Source organism: Carcharhinus amblyrhynchos, chromosome 14 (genome assembly GCF_965287045.1).
Source record: "Carcharhinus amblyrhynchos chromosome 14, sCarAmb.v2.hapA, whole genome shotgun sequence".
NCBI lineage: Eukaryota > Metazoa > Chordata > Chondrichthyes > Carcharhiniformes > Carcharhinidae > Carcharhinus > Carcharhinus amblyrhynchos.
The window spans coordinates 28,174,232-28,197,457 of NC_137337.1; the positions used below are offsets into that span (position 1 = coordinate 28,174,232).

General features: G+C 41.7%; 1 protein-coding gene across 1 annotated transcript in view; it reads left to right on the plus strand.

The window, feature by feature from the left end:
• Nucleotides 1-1,267: 1,267 nt before the first annotated feature.
• The window catches only part of mok (MOK protein kinase), a 94,665-nt gene continuing 72,706 nt past the window's right edge, over nucleotides 1,268-23,226 (plus strand). The window contains exon 1 of the mRNA XM_080202492.1: nucleotides 1,268-1,366. Within this exon, the coding sequence (XP_080058618.1) occupies nucleotides 1,324-1,366 (43 nt within the window). The 5' untranslated portion in view covers nucleotides 1,268-1,323. The remainder of the gene's footprint in view (nucleotides 1,367-23,226) is intronic.

The window sequence follows — 23,226 nt, forward strand, 5'->3', positions numbered from 1 at the left end:
GTTCCTTCTGAAACCTCCGTACCAGCGTCTACAAAACTAATTTGCTTCTATGCGCCTGTCTGGTGGTAGAAGTCATGTCTAATTGAAAAGCGGATTGTCCAGCATTAATTTCAGTCTGCTGACCCCTGTAAAGGAATACACCATTGAATTTTTGATTCTACTTTCTGGATTCTTGTGAAACAATTCTTACTTTCTGTGGCAATGAAATTTCTTTTCATTATCCCTGGTTTGCTGTACGAATGCCAAAACAGGGAGGGGGCACCCCCATATTGAGTGTGTGCGAAATAAACTAACCCTCTGATTTTACCCTATCTGCAGTTTGCTGTAGGATCATTATATAAATTGAATCACACCAAAACCAAGGGGTTGGGAGAATACACCACCGCTTAAAAAGAGGGAAATAAAATCATAAACACCTTTCTGTTTACCGACCGTTGGTGAGATCAAAGCCCTCCTATCGGTGGCAATGTAGAGAAAGAAATTGAACCATGCTGTCACTTCGTCCTAATCTATTCTGGTATGTAGGGTACTGCCACTGCTGTACTAAGAAAACAGCAATATGTACACCATTACACTTATATGCATTTTAAATAATCGCACTTGCATTATTGCATAGATAATTTTTGGCGATTTGACTGTGAAACCAGTGAAAAGTATAGAACTGGTTCTTGAATTACGCACTTGAACGGATATCACACAAAGTCAAAACTGCAAGTTTTCTATGTTGAATCGCTGCCAAGTTTATTCGAGAAAAGTAACTGAAATAATGCATGCCAGCACTTCCTTTAATTGAATAGTTTTAATCGACCCAATTACTCCATTTATTAGCTGAATGCCATTCCGTCTGGTAGTTCCACTTAGATGTTTTTGAAATCCACTCCAGGTTGCTTCGTGTTACATTTGTTTTGGCACAAAGCCATCTATCTGTAAAGCTAGCGGCTGAACAGTGTTGGAACAAATGACGTGATCAGTGTTTCTGAAGTTCAGGAAAAGCAACTAAAGCACTAACATATATTTGGAAGAGTAAATGTAGCTATATATATGAGCATTTCAACCATTATACATTCCTTCAATTCGAAACTTTATATTTGGAGACTAGTGCTTTAAATTGGAGGGGAAAAAATCTGTGGTCAAAATCTCCTGGAAACCGAAGTAAACAAACTGCAGAATCGGCGGACGGTCCCGCCTCCCCCCACCCCCGTCCCCGCCTTTGAGGATTACGTGCGACCGATTTGGAGTACAATAATCATAGTCGGGATGACAAATATGTTAGACTTGTTGAACGATGGGACTCTTAGAGGAAAACCTCATTACAATCAAAAGATGCTGGTTCATTTCACATTCAGCAATCTACTCAGAGCTAAAGGTAAGACAGTATTTTCATTCTTACCGAATATTGTGAAAACAAAGATAATTGTAAATGTTTTAAAACGATCGGCCGTCTCTTTCTTTCGCTTGTCATTTTTTATGCTCATCCATCCACTTTTGGATTAAAAAAACACGTACACAACGCGGGTCAAAAATTATTTTTAATGACATTTATCTCAAATAAACTGAAATACAGAGGGAATATCAATCCTTAAGTTGTACAGAGCTTTGGTCAGACTCCAGAGAACTGCGTTCAGTTTTGGACACGGAACAGAAGGCAAGACATAAAAGCAAAATACTGTGACCCCGGAAACCTGGAATAAAAATGAAGCGCTGGAAATACTCAACAGGTCTGGCAGGATCTGTTTATGAGCTATATTGCACTAAAACGTTTATCCGTTTCCCTCTCCAGAGAAGCTGCCGAACCCACTTTCCAGTATTTCCGGCATTTTCTGTTTTTATCTCAGCAAGGGCATGATGAACTTGTGGAGTGGGTACAGTACAAATTTACCAGAATGTTATCATGAGATAAAGGGTTAAATTTTGAGGACATTTTCCATAAACTTAGCTTTTGTTCCTTTGAGGCTAGCATATGTAGACAAGATCCAATCAATGACAAAAGGATTTGATACAGTAGATACATTTTCTTTACTGGGAGATCTCAAACAAAATAGCATAATTGTTGTGAGGTTAGTGTACCTGTAAGAGATTTTTAAAAATCATGAACTTTGCAACTCTTACAGTCACTGTTTCTCAGTTCACACTTTAGCTGAAATCATTATTTTGCCAGGCTGGCTACAATGAGTCCTTTTATTGCTACTTAACTGGCTTAAGAACATAAGAAATAGGAGCAGGAGTAGGCCATCTAGCCCTTCGAGCCTGCCCCGCCATTCAATAAGATCATGGCTGATCTGTCGCTGCTCAGTTCCACTTTCCCGCTTTCTCCCCATAACCCTTAATCCCCTCTCTTATCAAAAACCCATCAACCCGCGTCTTAAAAATATTTAGCGAGGCAGCCTCCACCACTTCAACGGGCAGAGAATTCCAGAGATTCACCACCCTTTGAGTGAAGAAGTTCCTCCTCAACTCCGTTCTAAACCGCCCCCCTTTTATCTTGAGGCTGTGCCCCCTAGTCCTACTGTCTTTTTTGAGCGGGAAGAGTCTCTCCACCTCTATCCTATCCATCCCATTCATCATCTTATACGTCTCAATGAGATCTCCCCTCATTCTTCTAAACTCTAACGAGTACAAGCCCAGTTTATTCAGCCTCTCCTCATAGCTCAACCCCCTCAACTCCGGTATCAGCCTAGTAAACCTCCTCTGCACTCCCTCCAAGGCCAAAATGTCTTTGCGCATGTGCGGCGCCCAAAACTGCACACAGTACTCCAGCTGCGGCCTCACCAATGCCCTATACAGCTGCAGCAAGACCTCCCTACTTTTATATTCAATCCCCCTCGCTATGAAGGCCAGCATCCCATTCGCCTTCCTGACCACCTGCTGCACCTCCAAGCTGAGTTTTTGCGACTCATGCACAAGGACCCCGAGGTCCCTCTGCACCGTCGCCTGCTGCAGTTTTTCGCCACGTAATAGTCCTTCCTACCATTCTTCCCACCAAAGTGGACCACCTCACACTTGCCAACATTAAATTCCATTTGCCATTTCCTGGCCCATTCGCCCAGCCTATCTAGATCCTTCTGCAGACTCTCCACACCCTCCGCACAATTTGCCGTTCCCCCAATCTTGGTGTCATCAGCAAATTTTGACACCCTACACTTGGTTCCCTCCTCCAGATCATCTATATAAATGGTAAAAAGCTGAGGCCCCAGCACCGACCCCTGGGGCACTCCACTAGTCACCATCCGCCAATCCGAATAGCACCCGTTGACCCCCACTCTCTGCCTCAAATGCCCCTTAAATGGGGTTGTTTGTGTTGCTTGTGTGGGATTAATTTTATGATCCTGCATTTTTAGGAGAATGGTCATGTGTTTTTGGACCTTTTTTCAGTGAATTTAAGGTTTCATTTTCAGTTCTGAGCTGCAGGTTTTAGTTTTGGAAAGGACAGCAAGCTATAACAAAGTGTTTCCTCTCTTCCTGTTGTTTTGAAAATTCTGTTGGTTAGCTGAAAACAAGATCTTACGTTCTTGAAAGGTGAAAATCTGCTTTTGTTGGGGCTGGACCAGAGTCTCTCTGGCGTTTTGGGAAGCTATTTTGTCTTCAAACTGTTCAGAGTGAATCCAGAGAAATGCAGACTTCAACCAAAGGACTCAAATTCCCTTATCACATGAGCAGTAGACTTTGCTGTATTTAATCTGTTTAAAGGGTGTTGACTATGGCAGGGGTTTTGGTTTGACTGGAACACATTAGATACCTTTGTTCAGGGTTATACGTTATAGTAGTTATTTTGCTTCTTGTTTGTAATTGATAAAAGTTCTTACTCATTTTCTTACCATACATATTGACTATATTTTTAAATAAACTTTGTTTGATAAAAGCTCTCAAGTGGGTCACTTGAATCATACCTGAAGTGAAACATCCTAGCCAAATTTCAGCTGCAAAACTTATTATTCAGGCAGGCTTCATAAAAACTTTGGAGTTTCTGACCTGAACCATTACATTATAATATTAAGCCAAATCAGAAAGCACACTTCCAAACAAAGGATAGTGTAAACATAGAACATTGTGGATGCTGAGTTAATTTAAATTTTCAGAACTGAAATCAGTATATTTTGTTAGGGAAGGACATCAAGGGATATGGTACAAAGTTGCTTAATGATTTTGAGTCCAAAGATGTGCAAGTTAGGTGGCTTGGCCATGCTAAATTCACCCTAGTGTCAGGGGGATTAGCAGGGTAAACGCGTGGGGTTACAGGTTTAGGGCCTGGGTGGGATTGTGTTCGGCACAGACTCGATGGGCTGAATAGCCTCCTTCTGTACAGTAGGGATTCTATAGGTGGAGATCAGACATGATCCAACTGAAAGCAGAACCAGCTCAAAGGGATGAGTGACTTAGGCTTGTTCTTATGATTGTTTTGGAATAATAGAATGGTTACAGCACAGAAGAAGACCTTTAATCCTGTTGTGTCCATGCCAGCGCTCTGCCAATCCCACTTTCCACTCTTATCCCATAGCCCAGTACTTCTTCTATTCAGGTGCTTATCTAATTACCTTTTGAAAGCCATGATTGAACCTGCCTCCACCACATTCACAGATAGTGCTTTCTAGGATCTAATCATTCACTGAGTAAAAAGGTTCTTTCTCATGCTACGGTTGCTCCTTTTGCCAATCATTTTAAATTAGTGCCCTTTGGACCTTGATTCTCAAGCCAACAGTTTTTTCCTGTCTATTATGTCGAGACTCCTCATGATAATTAACACACCTATCAAATCTCCTCTCAGGCATCTTCTAAGGAGCTTCTCCAATCCATCCATGTAACAGAAGTTTTTCATCCCTGGAATCATTCTTGCTTATCTTTGCTGCACCCTCTCTGAAGCCTTCATATATTCCCTGAAGTGCAGTACCCAGAATTGGGCAAATAACCTATTTGAGGCCAATGTTTTATAAAGCTTCATTATAACTTCCTTGCATTTGTAATCTCTGCCTCTTTTATAAAGCCCATATGTCTGTTCAATGACTTTCTCAACCTACTCTAGATTTATGCACAATTATCCAGGTCTTTCTGTTCCTGCACCCTTTAGAATTGTACCTTTTATTTTGTATTGTATCTCCGCATAATTCCTACCAAATGCATTATTTCATTTTGTCTGTATTAAATATAATTTGCCCAATCCACCACCTGTATACATCCTCCTGAAATCTATCACTATCTTCTCACAATTTACAATGTTTACAAGTTGTGCGTAATCTGCAAATTTTGATGTAGTTCCTGTTACATCCAATGTAAATCAGGAAAAAGTAGTTCTAGTACTGATGCCTGAGGAAAACCTGTTGTATAATTTCCTCCTGTTTGAAAAACAGCTGTTCACCACTACTGTGTTCCCTGTCACTCAATCAGTTTCATATCCTTGCTGCCATGCTCCTTTTTATTCTGTGGCCTTCAACTTTGCTGGCAAGCCCACTACGTGGCTTATTATTATTCATGTTTTTTTCAGACAGCCATATAGACCATGTCAACTGCGTTACCCTCATCAACCCACTGTGTTACCTCACCAAAATATTCATATCGTTAGTTAAAGATGATTTGCCTTTAATAAATCTATGCTGGCTTTCCTTAATAAATCCATTCATCCAATTGATTGTTAGTTTTTTCCTGTATCATCTTTTCTCAAGGCTTTCCCACGACCAAAATCAAACTGGCAGACCTGTCTCTAATTACTGGACTTATTAATAAATAGCCTTTTTGAACATGTTATATTTTACTATTTCTAAGGTACCTTGCATATTCCTCATTTTTAAACAATGTAGTTAAGATACAGAAACTGAGATAAAGCTGATTTAATTAATTTATTCACTTAAATTATTCACTGGGGTTAGCACTGCTGCTTCATAGCGCCAAGGATTTGGGTTCGATTCCCGGCTTGGGTCACTGTCAGTTTGGAGTTTGCATATTTTCCCCATGTCTGTGTGGGTTTCCTCCAGGTGCTCTGGTTTCCTCCCACAGTCCAAAGATGTGCAGGTTAGGTGGCTTGGCCATGTTAAATTGCCCCTTGGTGTCAGGGGGACTAGCTAGGATAAATGCGTGGGGTTATGGGGATAGTGCCTGGGTGGAATTTTGGTCAATGCAGACTTGATGGGCCAAATGGCTTCCTTCTGCACTGTAGGATTCTGTGACACTATGAACATTTCAAATGAATTAGATTTAAAATGTGCAGCTTGAAATTATCTATCAATTTCCATATTTGATCTCAGCTTTATAATTTGAGAGGTTATTTTCCAATAATTTTTCATTCTTTATATTGATTGTAATGAAATTAAAATAACAGCTTGACTTAAAATGTATTTGACTCTCAACTGCCCCCCAAGGGCAACTAAAGATGGGCAATAAATGCTGGCCAGCCAGCAATGCCCATGTCATGTGAATGAATTTTTAAAAATATCTCAATGTTAACTTTATTATTTTCAAAAATTGAATGCTCAGTATATTATTACGTTTGCTGGATTTTCCTTACTCTAGGACTGTTTCTAATCATTTTATGGATCTCTAAATGCTGTATTATTGGATGCATTTTGCCAGAAGACACACTATTTATGGTCCAAATATTTCTCTTCCATTATGATACCATAACAACAGTAGTGGGTATGGTATCCAGGATATAGTAATCCTAAATTGTAAATGGAAGTAACAGGTTAAAATTAGTCGTTATGTTCATTTGAAATGCTTTCAATGTTTTGATGTAAACTGTCAAATGGAAAGCACAAACAGCAAACACTTGGTAGTGCATCTGATGAATTTGAAGAGTGTTGGTGATTCAGATAATGTTGCTTAGTGACAAGCAAGAACATAGACTTTTAATCCATGCGTCAGGCCATTTCTTTCTGACACGTAAGCAACATCCCAGGTTCCACATATTGAAAGGACCAAGAAAACAAGGAAAGGGCCAAGGCGCAGCTTGACCCAGAAAGGATAGTAGAGGGTGATTGGCAACACCAATTGGCATCAGGTTGCTATGTTGCCTAAATAGAACAATTTCTTGAAGAGGTAGGGGTAAAGAAGCAGATACTGTGTTAAGTGTGGTTTCCAGCCTTCATGACACAGATGATCTTTTCTCTGTATACCCTGATTGTATCTACTGCTTAGAGCTCCATCTCGCTGAGATCCTAGATGTATGTTAGTACTCCAGTAGTTTATTGTGAACCATTGTTTCCTGTAGAAGGAGAGGAAGTTGGTGAGTAGCTGTTGAAAAGATTGTGCAGATGTGTAGAGCACATATAATGTGTAGAATTATAAGTGGGAAGGGAGCAGGTAATTTACAAGAAGATCGTAGCACTGATGAGAAATAAGGAAACAATCAGCAGAAGAGTACAATGTTTAGCAAATGTAACAGCAAATTTAGCATAGCTTGGGATTAAAAGGCTAACAGAGCAAGGTAGATTAGATCAGAGTGAATAGATTATAGAGAAGTTAGCACTGCTGCCTCACAGCACCAGGGACCTGGGTTCAATTCCCAGCTTTGGTCACTGTCTGTGTGGCATTTGCACAATCTACCTGTGTCTGCGTGGGTTTCCTCCAGGTGTTCCAGTTTCCTCCCACAATCCAAAGATATGCGGGTTAGGTGCATTAGCCATGCTAAATTCTCTCTTAGTGTCCCAGAATGCGTAGGTTAGAGGGATTCACAGGGTAAATATATGGAATTGCAGGGATAGGACCTAGGTAGGATTGTCGTTGGTGCAGACTCGATAGGCCAAATGGCCTCCTTCTGCACAGTAGGGATTCTATGATTCTATAAGTTAAAGTGCCTGAAAAATACTATTTGCATTGGGGCACAGATAACCACAGTTAGAGAATTTAGGCATGTATTTTTGAAAACATATTCTGTATTAAAAGCATATACCTTGGTTAATATCAGAATGCTCTAAGGCATGATGGGACTCAGTTAAGTAAAAAGAACCATATTCCTCTGAACAATGCAGCTACTGAATCTCAGTACCTCTAGACAGTTCTAATGAATAGGACATTCACTAACCAAGGATACACCAGGGGTCCCAGACAGTTCAAATGAGGGTCTGGGAGGTGACTGTGAGAAAGACTTTCACAGTCCACAAATTGGTCATGTAGTCCTGTGCTGACAGAGGGTAAATGTTATTGGTCAAGATAAATCATCTATATTTATAATGATTGGCTCATACCTAGCTGGGGTGAGCATGAGATGGGTAAATGGCTTTCAAAAACTGTATAATTGTAATACTGAAAGTGATGTAATCTCAGAGTAGAATTGCAGCTGCCCCAAATCTTTCTCCCTTATACATTGACCAAGTTTGGAAAGTAATGTTTTTTTACCAGAATACAGTCTCCATGAGTCTTTGTGTGAGCTGAGCTGTAACTAAGAAAGGGAATCCCTCATGTGAAAGCCAGCTTAATACATAGTCTCTGAAAACGCTCCTACAACCAGTTTGCTACCAGGTAAAGAAAGAATGCTAAGACAAAAGCAAATTACTGTAGATGCTGGAATCTGAAACAAAAACAGAAAATATTGAAAAATCTCAGCAGGTCTGACAGAGTCTGTGGAGAGACAACAGAGTTAATGTTTTAAGCCTAGATGACTCTTAGTCAAAACTCTTCATTTTGTTAAAAACAGAACCTTGTTTGTGCCTGTTGCAAAGACAGCCAGCAACATGGGTGTTTCACTTAAATTAATAGAGTTGGTACATTCTGCATATTTGAATGGAAGGGAGGGAAGTATAGGAAATATTCTTTGTGCAATGTGGGGGCAGAGTGGGGGCATGGGGGGTATGGAGGGAAGGTTTGTCTAGAATTGCTCCAGATGTGTGTCCCATGGAGAAATAGAGCTCAAAGAGTCTCAGGCCCAATCTTGCTGCTCTGATCTGATTTTTAAAGGGCATACAGCCTTGAATCCACATTCTTTATGTGAATCCTGGATATGGATACATATAGTTAAGTAAATGGGCAAAAAATTGGCAGATGTGAGAAAATGTGAGGTTGTAAACTTTGGCATGAAGAATAGAAAAGCAGAATATTATTTAAATTGAGAGGTTGTACAAAACAGGTACAGAAGGATATGGGTGCCACTATACATGAGTCACCAAAACATTAGCTGTGTTACAATCCTTGGCCACATCCTGAGACATGTAACAAGATCTGATTAGGGACAAATTTTGTTTAAAGTAGAGGAAGATTGAGATTGAAGACATCTGCTTTCGGAAAAATCCACAAGATTCATGGGTTTTGAAAAATTAAAATAAACTTTATTATACAAGTTCAGAAAGATAAAACAGTTTACAATGTGTATCTTATACTCTTGACATTCAGGCTAAGTGTGAGGTACATGTGAATTAACTGATGAACTGTGGCCAGATAAACCACACTACAGAGGGCAGGATTTTCTCACCCTTCCAACAAGTGGAATCTTCTGGTCCAACCAAAGTTGACATCCTATGGCAGGTTACCTGGTGGCAGGACAGCTAAGCCATGCAAAGGCCCAAAAACTTTAGCAAGACTGGAAGATCCTGCCTGTGGCCAATAGCTGGTTGGATCCACCATAAGAAAACCCACTCAGGGGGGTGAAGCAGGGGGCCAATCTCACCACTTAGAAGGTGCTGGTGGCATTACCATTCTGTCACAATGGGATACTTAAGTGCCAATAGTTGGTTACCTACCCCTTCTCGGCGGGTACCTTTTGCTGTTCAGAACCTGTCTTCAGCAGGTTCACAAGAGGCAGACTGCATCAGATATGCAACCCAAACTCCCCCTTTGCCTTCAAAACCATGGCTTTGAAAAGATTCTGCACATCATCTGCGATATTATAGAAAAAAATACATCATTTAACAGCAATTTGATGATAACTACATCAATGGTCAAGACAATGTAATGTCTTATTATCTTAGTAGATTTGCCATTGGATATTTTTTATGCTTTATTGGTGGAAAATATATCCTGATCACTGTGGCTTGTACTGTTGAAAGATGATGTAATAATAAACTGATATGACCTCATGGACTGAAGTCTGAAAGGTCTGATGTGGATAAATTTAACAGATTTCCCTACTGAGAGATATTAAAAAGTTATAACTTAACACAAAAGTGAAGTCAAAAGGATCCACCTGAGAACTGAGAATGGACAGAGGTAGATTTTAATTCAGTGAGGAATAAGAATGAGAGGTTTCTGCAATTCAAAATATCTTGTTGACTTTTACAAAGCTACTGTAAATGGATTTTTTTAATGACAAGTGAATCAAAACATTTTATGGAATAACTACCTCTTTAACAGTAACTACTTTATATTTATCATCTTTTAAATTTAGAGGACCAAAACACCAGGAAACGTTGCTTCCTACGTAAGTACATACATAAGCTTGCTTACAGAATAGATAGTGTTGCGACAATGGGCACATATATTTATTGTTAACTTGCTGCCTTTCTGGAATTTCTAATAGTTAAATGTCAAAGGAATGAACACTACTACACTGCGCTTAGACAAAAGAACATGATACAAGTAGTATTTAAGCAAATTGGAAACACAAAAGGTAATTCTTAAGGACCTAAATATTTTGGGTCAGATTATGCAGTCAGTAGCAAAGCAATGGTACTTGTTGCTGACCTCAAACTAAAGTGCCCACTTACTTAGTGCAATGATGCAATGATGGCAGGGATGACAATTTCACCTGGAAGTCAGGAAGATTTCCTCACAATCTTGGCTATGCTAAAGCTCTGCAGTGTTCTCTCATGCACTGGAGCTGAGCAGTAAAGGAGAGATAACATGATGCAGAGAATAGAAAACATGCTCACAGAACCTGTCAGAATTAAGCTACTGTCAGTGAGAGAATCGTGTTAAAAAATCATTTAAATTTAATGAATTAACCATCAGACAACTACTGGAATCATGTTAAAAGTCATTAAAATTTAATAATTTTTTAAAAGTCAGATAAATTATATCAGAATCATGTTAAAAGATTAGATTGAATCATTTAAAAAGTCCCAGATTCAGAATACTTCCCACTGCTGTTTTGAAAGTTGAAAATTCCCATTAGTATCAGTGCCTCACTGGCACAGATTTTTTAAAATTCAAATCTGGGATGTACTTATCACTGGCAAGGCCAGCATTTTTCGCCTCTCCCTAATTACTCTTGCAAAGGTGGTGGCAAGTCGCCTTGTTGAATTGCTGTTGTTCATCGGGTATAGGTCCATCCAGGGTACTGTTAAGGAGGGAATTCCAGAAATTTGACCCAGCAATAGTGAAGAAACAGCAATATAGTTCCAAATTAAGATGGCTTGGAAGGGAATTTGCAGGAGATGGTGTTTCCAAACATCTGTTGCCCTTGTCCCTCTGGGTGATAGAGGTTGCGGGTTTGAAAGGTACTGATGATGGACCCTTAGTGAGTTATTGCAGTGTATCTTGTAGATATTTCTCCTTCAGCTGAGTCGGCATCACAGATTAATATCCATATTCTGCCAACGCTTTTTACATTTTGAATGAGATTAACAATGTAATAATGATCAGATAATCTATCTTTGTGATATTGATTGAGGGCTAGATATTGGCAAGAATACTGGGGATAACACCTCTGCTCTTTGAAATAGTTCCATGGGATCTCTTACATCCATCTCAGTTTAAAATTGCATCCGAAAGATGTCATCTCTGATGACGTAATCTCCTACAGATCTGTACTGAAATGTCAGCCTTGGTTTTTATGCATTCAAGGGGATTTGCACCCAGGATCTTGTGGTTCAGAGGTGATAGTGCTCCAACTGAGCCGTAGCTGACATAAATATTAGACGCTACTGCCATTGTATGCCCGTGGTGTAGGGATTGAAAGTTTATGATGGTGGGTAAGATACTGATCAAGCGGATGGAGTTGAGCTTCTTGAATGTTTAAGCTGCACTCATCCAGTCAAGTGATGAGTATTCTATCATATTCCTTATTTGCGCTTTATAGATGGTGAACAGGCTTTGGGAAGTCAGGAAGTGAGTTACATGCCAAATCCCAGTCCCTTGACATACTGTTGTGGCCACAGTATTTACATGGCTAGTCCAGTTAAGTTCCTGGTCAATGTTAACCCTCCGAGTGGTTAATGGTGCAGGATGCAGCAATGTACTACTGTTGAACATCAAGGGGAAATGGTTAGATTATTTCTTATTCCTGACATGAATTTTATTTGCCACTTACCAGCCAAAGCCTCAATGTTGTCCAGATCTGCTTAGGACACGGACTGTTTCGGTATCTAAGCAGTTGTAAATGGTACTAAACATTGTGCAACCATGAACAAACTTCTCACTTCTAACCTTATATTGGAGAAGAGGTCATTGATGAAACAGCTAAAGATGGTTACACCAAGGACAATATCTTGAGGGACTCCTTCAGCAATGTCCTGGGGCTGGAATATTTGGCCTCCAACAATCACAAACGCCTTCTTTGGTGCTGGGTATAACTCCAACCAGTGGAGAGATTTTCCTCCGATTCTCATTGATTTCAATTTTGCTAGGGCTCCTTGATGCTACCCTCAGTCAGATACTGCCAAGATATCTCACCCCACCTCTGCAATTCAGCTCTTTTGTCCATATTTCGGCCAGGAATGTAATGAGGTCTGGACCTGAGTGGTCCTGGCTAAACTCAAACTGAGAATAGATGAGCTGTTTGTTATTGAGCAAGTGCTGCATGTTAACACATTGGCAACACCTTCCATCACTTTGCTCATGATTGAGAAGGGACTGTTGGGGAGGTATTTGACTGGATTGGATTTGTCCTGCTTTTTAAGGACACAATAGACCTTTACACTTTCCACATTGTCAGGTACATATCTACATTGTAACTGTACAGGAATAGATTGGCTATAGGTGCAGCTGGTTCTGCAGCACAAATCTTTCTTTGTACAGGTGTCAGGGCCCATAGTATTTACTGTGGGTTTCCAATGCCTTCAGCCTTCTTTAAATATCATAAGCACCGAATCAAACTGTCTAAAAATTAGCAGCTATGATTGTGGGGACCCCCAAAGGCCAAAATGGATCATCCTCTAAAACTTTGTTGCAAATGTTTCAGCATTATCTTTTGCACCGATGTGCTGGGCTCCCTCATTATTGAGGATAGGGATGTTTATGGAGCCTTTTGTTAGTTGTTTAACTGTCTACTATCATTCATGGCTGGACATGGTAAGGTAGGATTACAGACCTTTAATCTGATCTGTTAATTGTGGGATTTTTATTTGTAAAAATATACTTTATTTATAAAATATTTTTTAAAAATTACAAAGCATTTCAAAATTATCATTAGAGAAAATGAAATGACATTTTCTACCTAGATCATGTTGCACTTCGAGGAGCTTCAATACAATTGTGATACATGTAATATTTACTACATTCATGTGACTCATAGGGCCTGATTTTACCATTTTCATTCTAAGCGCTGAATCTGGGCGCAACTCAGATCTGATGTGGAAACCTGTTTTTAAGTGCCCCCATTAGCACTTAGCCTGAAAAAATTTGCGAGTTTGAATCGTGCTGTAGGTGGGGCTTATCGCGTCCAAAATGATTGGAGCTCTGAACTGCGCATGTGCGGTTGGAAAAAAAAATGTGAAAAAGCGTGCCCGTGTCAGATCGCTCCTGGGCTGCAGAAAGTGGAGAGAGCGGTCCGGGACTGAAAAGCGGGAGTGATGGTCTACACAGACATCACTGTCCCCCTTATCCACCCACACTCCTGCTGCCCAGACCCCCTGTCCCCTTCCTCCCCACCGATCGCCCGCAGACTAGCAGTGGACCTCCCTCCCACTAGAGATCCATCTGGTCCCTCCCCCTCCCCCCACCAGAGATACATCTTACCTGCCTCTTTCCTCCCCCCTCCCCACCCAGAGAACAAAGTGGCCTCAATCCCCCACTCCACCCTCCCCGAGAATGATCTGGCCTCATTCCCCTCCCCCCCCAACCAGAGACCTGCCCTACCCCTCCACCCCTTGCCGATCTGAGTCAGAGAGCCGTTGGAAGCTCTGAACTCACCTCTTCAGCTGCTGGAGTGCCCGATTCACTTTTATTCAGCACGTTCATTTCAGCACGATTCCAGATCGGCGAACATGGTGGTAAAGGGGGAAATGCTGATAAAGTTGGGTGGGCAGTTCATTAATTCAACTTAAATGCCCGTCTCGGGCGTGAATTGGATCGCGGCCATTTCCGGTCTCACTCAAGTGGCCATCTGCGCGGATGTGGGCACAACTTGCGTTAATGGTCTCATACCCAACTTTACCATGTTTTCGCACACGATGCAATGGTAAAATAGGGCCCATACGGGCCAAAGAGTTCTATATAGTTTCCAGCCCCTTGGTGTACTATGGCTGAAAGGCCTTACAGAGTGACCTTACCCCAAAGCGCCTTTGCTGTGGCTTCCCCAAGGTTTAGTGCATCTCTCAGTATGTTATCCTGGACCTTGGAAGGTGCCAGTCTGGAACTCTCATTTGCAGACAACACTTTGCACTGAAGACCAATAGGTTTCAGGCAGACCAAAGAATGTCTTTCACCAAGTTAATGATCTTCTAGCTACAGTTGCTGTTTGTCTCAGTGTGCTAGGAGTATGGTTTGAAGGGACCGGGGCATGTGCTAGAAACTGGAAAGAGTAAATAGCTATGTTAACAGGGAACATCCCATGCAGTACAGAGTCATGCATCACAGAACTCTTCAGGATGACGAATCATGACAAAAATCACTGCATCTCTCACCAGACCCTCTTTGCAAGGACACATTCCAGATGGAAGTGAATATTGGTTGGGGGTGAAATTCCAGGCACGCAGGGAAGATCTGACAAATAGAGCCTTTTTCACCATTAGCCAAACTACGCCTTGGTGCTTGTTTGAAAGTTCTGGCAATGAGGGCAGAATGAGTTTGACAGTTTGCTCAATGAACCATCTAATAGGATCCACCATCTTTTCCTACAGGCCTGTAGTTCATTACGTGTAAATCACCACCTGATGAACTTGTAGTCAAAGGTTTTCTCTGCATAAGATTTTCCACTAGGTGGTACAGTATGGTCCGCAGCAACGTGACCAGACCATCCATCGCAACATGGGGAGAGGTGGAACCTGAGCACATAGTGACACTTGGGGTGGGATTTTATGGCCACACTCGGCCCAAGACCGTAAATCCTGCCCGAGGTCAACGCACCTTCCCATGGGAATTGTAGCGGGCAAGGGGCAGACCATTGAAAGGTCTGTTGATCTCAGGCGGGATTTCCGGTTTTGGGGCAAGCGTAGCCGGAAAATCCTGCCCATAGTGTCCACAGAATTTAAAGGGCTGAGGGAAATGTCCTGGTTAGAAATGTTCTGCCTGGGTGTCCATGCAAGCAATGAGGAATGGGGTGTCCATGCAAGCAGTGAGGAATGGATTGTTCTCTGTTGGAGAAGACTTTCCCATCCATTCCCCCTCATTGTTGCTCCTGGCTTCCCAGAACTTGGTGCACTGGTGCTTCACCACTCCCAGCTTCCTGGGGCTGAGGCACCCTAGCCTTTTCAGTGTCTCCAGTAGCGCAGTGGTTAGCACTGCTGCTTCACAGCTCCAGGGACCTGAGTTCAATTCCTGGCTTGGGTCACTGTCTGTGTGGAGTTTGCACATTCTCCTCATGTCTGAATGGGTTTCCTCTGGGTGCTTCAGTTTCCTCCTACAGTCCAAAGATGTGTGGGTTAGGTTCATTGGCCATGCTAAAAAATTGCCCTTAGTGTCCTGAGATGCATAGGTTCGAGGGGTTAGTGGGTAAATATGTAGGGATATGGGGTTAGGGCCTGGGTGGGATTGTGGTTGGTGCAGACTTGATGGGCTGAATGGCCTCTTTCTGTACTGTAGGATTTCTATGATTTCTATGAACTCTGGTATCTCCTCCTCCAGCTCGCTAGAACTTTGCTGCTTCTACTGTAGCTGCCACCTTTGTGCTCTGAAATTTGAAGAACAGCAGCCCTGTCATCTGTATTGGATGGGAGTTGTCTTTTGTTGCTTGTCTAGGAAGGGCTTCTTCCCTTCCTGGCCCCTTCTTCTTTTTGGTCCTCCTACCAATTGTTCGTCACCTGGTTCTCTGCTAGTTCTTCCTCCATTGATTTGGTCTGTTGAGGACTGGAAGGTTCAGGGGGCAGTGTTGGTGTGTGGTGCTCTGATGCCACACTCTTTTCCTTTCTCTTGTCTATCTCTGTGTCCTCCTTTGTCCCAATCTGCTCACTAGAGATGTTACATACCCCTGATTTGGGACCCTACATGTTGCATGCTTCACCTCTTAAAGATCCTTATGTTAGGCAATGAAGCTAAGCTTTAAGTTTAAGCTTACTTATTTGTGTCACAAGTAGGCTTACATTAACACTGCAATGAAGTTACTGTGAAAATCCCCTAGTCGCCACACTCCTGCGCCTGTTTGGGTACACCAAGGGAGAATTTAGCATGACCAATGCGCCTAACCAGCACATCTTTCGGACTGTGGGAGGAAACCGGAGCACCCAGAGGAAACCGATGCAGACACATGGAGAATGTGCAGACTCGCACAGACAGTGACCCAAGCCAGGAATTGAATCCAGATCCCTGGTGCTATGAGACAGCAGTGCTAACTACTGCTCCACGATACTGCCACAAGCCCACCATGGAAAACAAACAACCAAAGAAGACATTCCAATATAAAGGGGTAAAAATCTGACGTTTTTGCTAAAACTCCCCAGAAAAAGAAATGAAATCCACAAAAAACACAGACACGTGTCCAGGGACAACCATGATTGTGGTCTCTCCCCTGCCAGGTAAGTTGGTTTTGGGATCACTTAACTCTGTCTGAGTGTGCTAACTCCATTCTGCATATAGTTCTGTTATAGCTTCAACAGATTGCCACCTCATTTCTAGGTATGGCTGGCTCCTGGTATGTGCTCCTGCACTTGTCATGAAACCCATTGATGTACATGTCCCTGGGTTTTAACTTAGCAGTCTTTGGAAATTGTAACATTTAAGGTACAGGGTATTCGACAAATGGAATTTAATGTTGGCAAGTGCGAGGTGGTCCACTTTGGTAGGAATAATGGTAGGAAGGACTATTACTTACGTGGCGAAAAACTGCAGCAGGCGACGGTGCAGAGGGACCTTGGGGTCCTTGTGCATGAGTCGCAAAAACCCAGCCTGTAGGTGCAGCAGGTGGTCAGGAAGGCTAATGGGATGCTGGCCTTCATAGCGAGGGGGATTGAATATAAAAGTAGGGAGGTCTTGCTGCAGCTGTATAGGGCATTGGTGAGGCCGCAGCTGGAGTACTGTGTGCAGTTTTGGTCGCCGCACTTATGCAAGGATATTTTGGCCTTGGAGGGAGTGCAGAGGAGGTTTACTAGGCCGATACCGGAGTTGAGGGGGTTGAGCTATGAGGAGAGGCTGAATAAACTAGGCTTGTACTTGTTAGAGTTTAGAAGAATGAGGGGAGATCTCATTGAGACGTATAAGATGATGAATGGGATGGATAGGATAGAGGTGGACAGACTCTTCCCGCTCAGAAAGGACAGTAGGACTAGGGGGCACAGCCTCAAGATAAAGGGGGGTCGGTTTAGAACGGAGTTGAGGAGGAACTTCTTCACTCAAAGGGTGGTGAATCTCTGGAATTCTCTGCCCGTTGAAGTGGTGGAGGCTGCCTCGCTAAATATTTTTAAGACGCGGGTTGATGGGTTTTTGATAAGCGAGGGGATTAAGGGTTATGGGGAGAGGGCGGGAATGTGGAACTGAGCCACGACAGATCAGCCATGATCTTATTGAATGGCGGGGCAGGCTCGAAGGGCTAGATGGCCTACTCCTGCTCCTATTTCTTATGTGCTTATGTTCTTATTCCAATGCTTGTTACAACAAGTCCCACAGAAACAGGGATTGACAGAGGTCTCAGTTGAGTTAAAAAGTTAGAGAAAGGGCTGCGGGAGAGAATTGTTGGAGAAAATGTATCTCTTTGGAGCAGTGGTGTCATAGATCTGAAAATGTGCTTATGAAACCCAGGAAGAAGAAATTTTGGAAGGTGAGACTGAAACCCTGTGAGGTTCACCATTGTTAAAAATCTCAGTGGGACTGACTTTTGAAGTGAATCCCAAAAAAAATCTTCAAAGATGGAGATTGAATACTTGATTCATGAAGGGGAAGTCGTGTTTGACGAATTTACTGGATTTTTATGAAGATGTGACTAGTGCGATAGACAGAGGGGATGTGATGTTTTTAGATTTCCAGAAGGCATTCGATAAGGTGCCTCACGAAAAGTTGCTGCAGAAGGTTCGGGTACACGGAGTTGGGGGTAAAGTGTTAGTGTGGATTGAGGATTGGCTATCTAACAGGAAGCAGAGAGTTGGAATAAATGGGTGCTTTTCTGATTGGCAGTTGATGAGTAATGGCGTACCGCAGGTATCGGTGCTGGGGCCTCAACTGTTTACCATATACATAGATGATCTGGAGGAGGGGGCTGAGTGTAGGGTAACAAAATTTGCTGATGACACGAAGATGAGTGGAAAAGTGAATTGCATGGAGGACGTGGAAAGTCTGCAAAGAGATTTGGATAGGCTGAGTGAGTGGGCAAGGACCTGGCAGATGGAGTATAACTTAAGCAAATGTGAGGTTAGCCACTTTGGAAAAAATAATAGTAGGATGGAATATTATTTAAATGGTGAAAAGTTGCAGCATGCTACTGTGCAGAGGGACCTGGGGGTCCTTGTGCACGAATCGCAAAAACTCCATCTGCAGGTGCAGCAGGTGATCAAGAAGGCGAATGGAATATTGGCCTTTATCGTGAGGGGGATAGAATATAAAAGCAGGGAGGTCTTGCTGCTACTGTACAAGGCACTGGTGAGGCCACAACTGGAGTACTGTGTGCAGTTTTGGTCCCCTTATTTGCAAAAGGATATATTGGTCTTGGAGGGAGTACAGAGAAGGTTCACCAGGCTGATACCAGAGATGAGGGGGTTAGCTCATAAGGACAGATTGAATAGACTGGGCCTGTACTCATTGGAGTTTAGAAGGCTGAAGGGGGATCTTATAGAGACTTACAAGACAATGACGGGGCTAGATAGGGTAGAGATAGAGAGATTCTTTCCACTTAGAAAGGAAACCAGAACTAGAGGGCACAGCCTCAAAATAAGAGGGGGGGCAGTTTAGAACAGAGTTGAGGAGGAACTTCTTTCAGAGGGTGGTGACTCTCTGGAATTCTCTGCCCATTGAAGTGGTGGAAGCTACCTCGTTGAATATGTTTAAGTCATGGGTAGATAGATTTCTGATCGATAAGGGAATTAAGGGTTATGGGGAGCAGGCGGGTAAATGGAACTGATCCACTTCAGATTAGCCATGATCTTACTGAATGGCGGGGCAGGCTTGAAGGGCTAGATGGCCTACTCCTCCTATTTCTTATGTTCTTATGTACTCTTATATGACACAGTTTTGATGAGATTAGTTAACTCACAGTGGGACTAACACATGAGTGATTTGTTGAAAAGTCCATGGAATCTGTTTTGGTTGCACCTGTCATTTACTCTGTAGTGTGATGTTTACTACCGCAGTTCATCTGTTGATTCACATGTACCTTATACTTAACCTGAATGTTAGAGTATCAGGTTTTGTTTTATCTTTTTGCTTGTCCAAAACCCATGGAATCTTGTGGCTTTATTCCACGGTCAGGTGTCTTAATTCTCAACCTTTATCTACTTTAAACAAAATGTTATTGGTCCCTTAACCATATCTCCCCCCATATCCTTGATCTGGCCAAGGCTCATAACAAACTTCTCATTAAACTAAGGTTGGTCTACTAGTTTGGTGATAATGTAAAGTATATGGTGAACCATTAATTGTCAACCAAAGTAAAGGGAAATTAACTCTTCAAACTTAATTTGGAGCCAAAAATGCAATGCACACAATCAGGAACCAATCTATATCATTGGACAATGATACGTAATGTGCAACCATTGCACATACATAATGTGATACAATGCAGATTGGGAAAGCCAATTTAGTACTGAAGACCGACAGGCCATCAGAATGGGAACAAAAATTATATTACAGGTTGGATTTCCAAAATCTGGCTGTTTGAAATCCAGATTTACCCAAAAACTGGACATTTAAAAAAAATATTCCATTTGATATTCAGTTAAATTAAATTTTGATAAATTTGGAGCAATTTGGATAGGCTATAGTTTTGGTGGTGTACTAGACTAGTTACTGGATTTTCTGTTTTGTTTAGTGGTAGACCAGTCTAGTTCTTGTGCTCCAATTCGACCCAAATGACTCTCAACTCCACCTGACTTGGCTGTCTGAAATCAGAGAAAATTTTAAATTCAGCATGGCCTTGATCCAGAGGGTGTGGGATTTTGATGTCCAACCTATAGTTATGTATTGCACTTGTACATTGTGTAAATGGACATTAGAAGGCCCCTGATGGAAGCAAGCATATAGCAACAATGATACTCCAGGCTGTCCATTCATATAGGGTTGATGCCTGGAAATAATTCAGAGCCTGAAATAAAATCAGCCGTGACATTATCGCACCCCCTTGATTTGCTGGTAGCAGAGTATATGGTAAAGGTGTTGCAGAACTGAATATTCCCAAAACTAGAGAAGTAACTTCTGTACTGTGCATTTTGCTTCAATTAATTAAATAAAGGATTGTGAAATATTTGATAATTTTTATGCACTTAAAGGGATTGTGTGCAGTTTGATGACTTCCAATCTCCAACGAAAAAACTCACACATTTCTTTGTAAAAAAAAACTTCCAAGATGTGTGCATTTTTCTTTTTGCAGATGTTACTTTGCATTCAACCTTTAACTTGTAATTTTTAAAACGTTAAACTATATTCAACCTTGTCAAATATTTTTCATTAATTTAAGCAAGTAAAGGTTGTTGTGCACCACACCAACCTTCATTTTTGTTGCTTCATACAATTTGTCTGGTTGTCCCAAAGAATGGCCATTAAACAAGTTGCACAATATAGTTTTTAAAATGGAAGCGAATAAATGTTTGAAGGTAAAAAGACAAGGATATGAGGAAAGAGCAAAGAAATTAGACAAAACAAACAACTCTTTCAGGGAACTGGTAGTGGTGGTGCCAAGAATTGAATGACCTTTTCTGTATTGTAAAATTCTATGATTTCCAGTTTCGGAGCATTGATTTTTTTCTTTTTTTCCACTCCTTCCCCAGCAAGAGAATGCTTGGAGGCAGGACTAAGCCGACATTAGTGCAAGTATCACACTCTGTTAAACTTCTAGGGTATACAGTTTTAACAGAGTGCTTTCACTTACATCATACCATCTGGAATAATCCCACCTTCCCATTCTGCTGCTTTCTCACTCTCCATGCAGGCAGAGAAAGCAAGAGATACATGACACATGTGCCCACAAATCCCACGGAAGAGCAGACTTTGAAGAAAGCTGATAAAAAAAGACAGAGAAAGCAAGGTAGAGAAAATGAGGAAATAAGAAAATACAGAATAGAAAGCACTTGAAAAAAATAAATTAATGCTGAAGGTTGCAGCTTGTATCTATTTGTAGAAATCATAGAAAATTTATAACACAGGAGGCCATTTAGCTCAGCATATCCATGCTGATGACAAAGAGCTACCCAAGCTTACTCCCACTGATCTCTACAGGTCACACAAGTTCAAGTAGACATCTAATCACATTTTAAATATGCTGAAAGTTTCTGCCTCTAACACCTTTTTTCAAGTGCCAAGTCCCTATCAAATCATTGGGGAAGCATGGTTCCAAAATAGGTTACTAGAGTTTTTTTTAAATGTGTTAAAAGCTTTTCACATTTCATGAGCCATCATACCATATGATTTTTGACTGCAATTGGTGCCCACCCAACTGGGTGTGAAATCACTTCATTGTATGATTCATATAAGACATTTGTCTGAAAGAAGCAATTATTCCACCAGTATCAGGAGACTCAGTCACTCCAATAATAGATAAAGTGTCAGTCGGATCAAGCCCAAGATGGGGTGCAATGCCTTATCTTGTCAACTTGAATCCTGTTTAGACTCCCTAATGGGAACCTTGAATTGGATTCAATTTGAATTTAGTTTCTGGAGCAAGCGAAGAATGGTTTGGGTTTGCCTGATTCATTCTGAGCAATGGCTTTGTAATTTTAAGGATGGGGTTAAAAAAAATAACTGGGTGGTGGAATCGGTGACTGGACCCTGAGCATCAAATTGTGATATGAGGAGAAATTTCTTCACCTCAAGGGAGGTGAATGTATGGAAATCACTATCACAGAAAGTAATTGAGGCCAAAACATTGTCTGATTTCAAGAAGAAAATAGATTGGGTTAAAAGGATCAAGGGATATGGGGGGAAGGGCGGATCAGGATATTGAATTTGATGATCAGCCATGATCAAAACGAATGGTGGAGCAGGCTTGAAGAGCCGAATGGCCTACTCCTGCTTCTTGTTTCTATAAAGTTTATTCGTCACAAATAAGGCTTACATTAGCTCTGCAATGAAGTTACTACTGTGAAATTCCCCTAGTCACCACACTCTGGCAGCTGTTTGGGTCAATGCACCTAACTAGTACATCATTCAGACTCGGAGCACCCAGAGGAAACCCACACAGACAATGACCCAAGCTGGGAATCAAACCCAGGTCCCAGGTGCTGTGAGGCAGCAGTGCTAACCACTATACCATCCACAGTTATTACATGCAAACTGGGATTAAATCAGACGGGCTGCAAAAGCCAGGGTCCCCCTCACCCAGTGACAGCCGCTTTAAGCTGTGATTATGCTCTTGGTCCACCCCACCTCTCCCCAGTGCCATATTTAGGCATACGCTAAACACGCTACAGCTTAGGGCCTCACATTCTGCAGGGGCCTCACAAAATTTCAAAAGGTTTACAATGAAGAGAACATTTAACAGGGGATAACAGAAAAGAAAGCACCAACTTGAAGATCTATGAGAGAGATCAAGCCAGCCAATTGATAAATATGTAATCAGTAAATGCATTCATTTGAAAATAATTTGTATTTTTCACTTTAAATACCTTCTTATTAAATAATTAAAATGCATAATTATGTTTTCAATCTTTTTGTGGCTACCCAAGGTCCTGTTTTGGTACGCACCTTTGTGAGACCTTTTGCTGTAACTTTTTAACAAGGGGCCTCCAAGCTTTATACAGCTTAGGGCCTCACCAAGTCTAAATCCGGCACTGCCTCCCCTCGCGACCCCCCCCCCCCCCCCGCCCCATTTAAATGTGGATAATTTCTTTAAAAAATACATACAATCGAATGGTTTTAAAA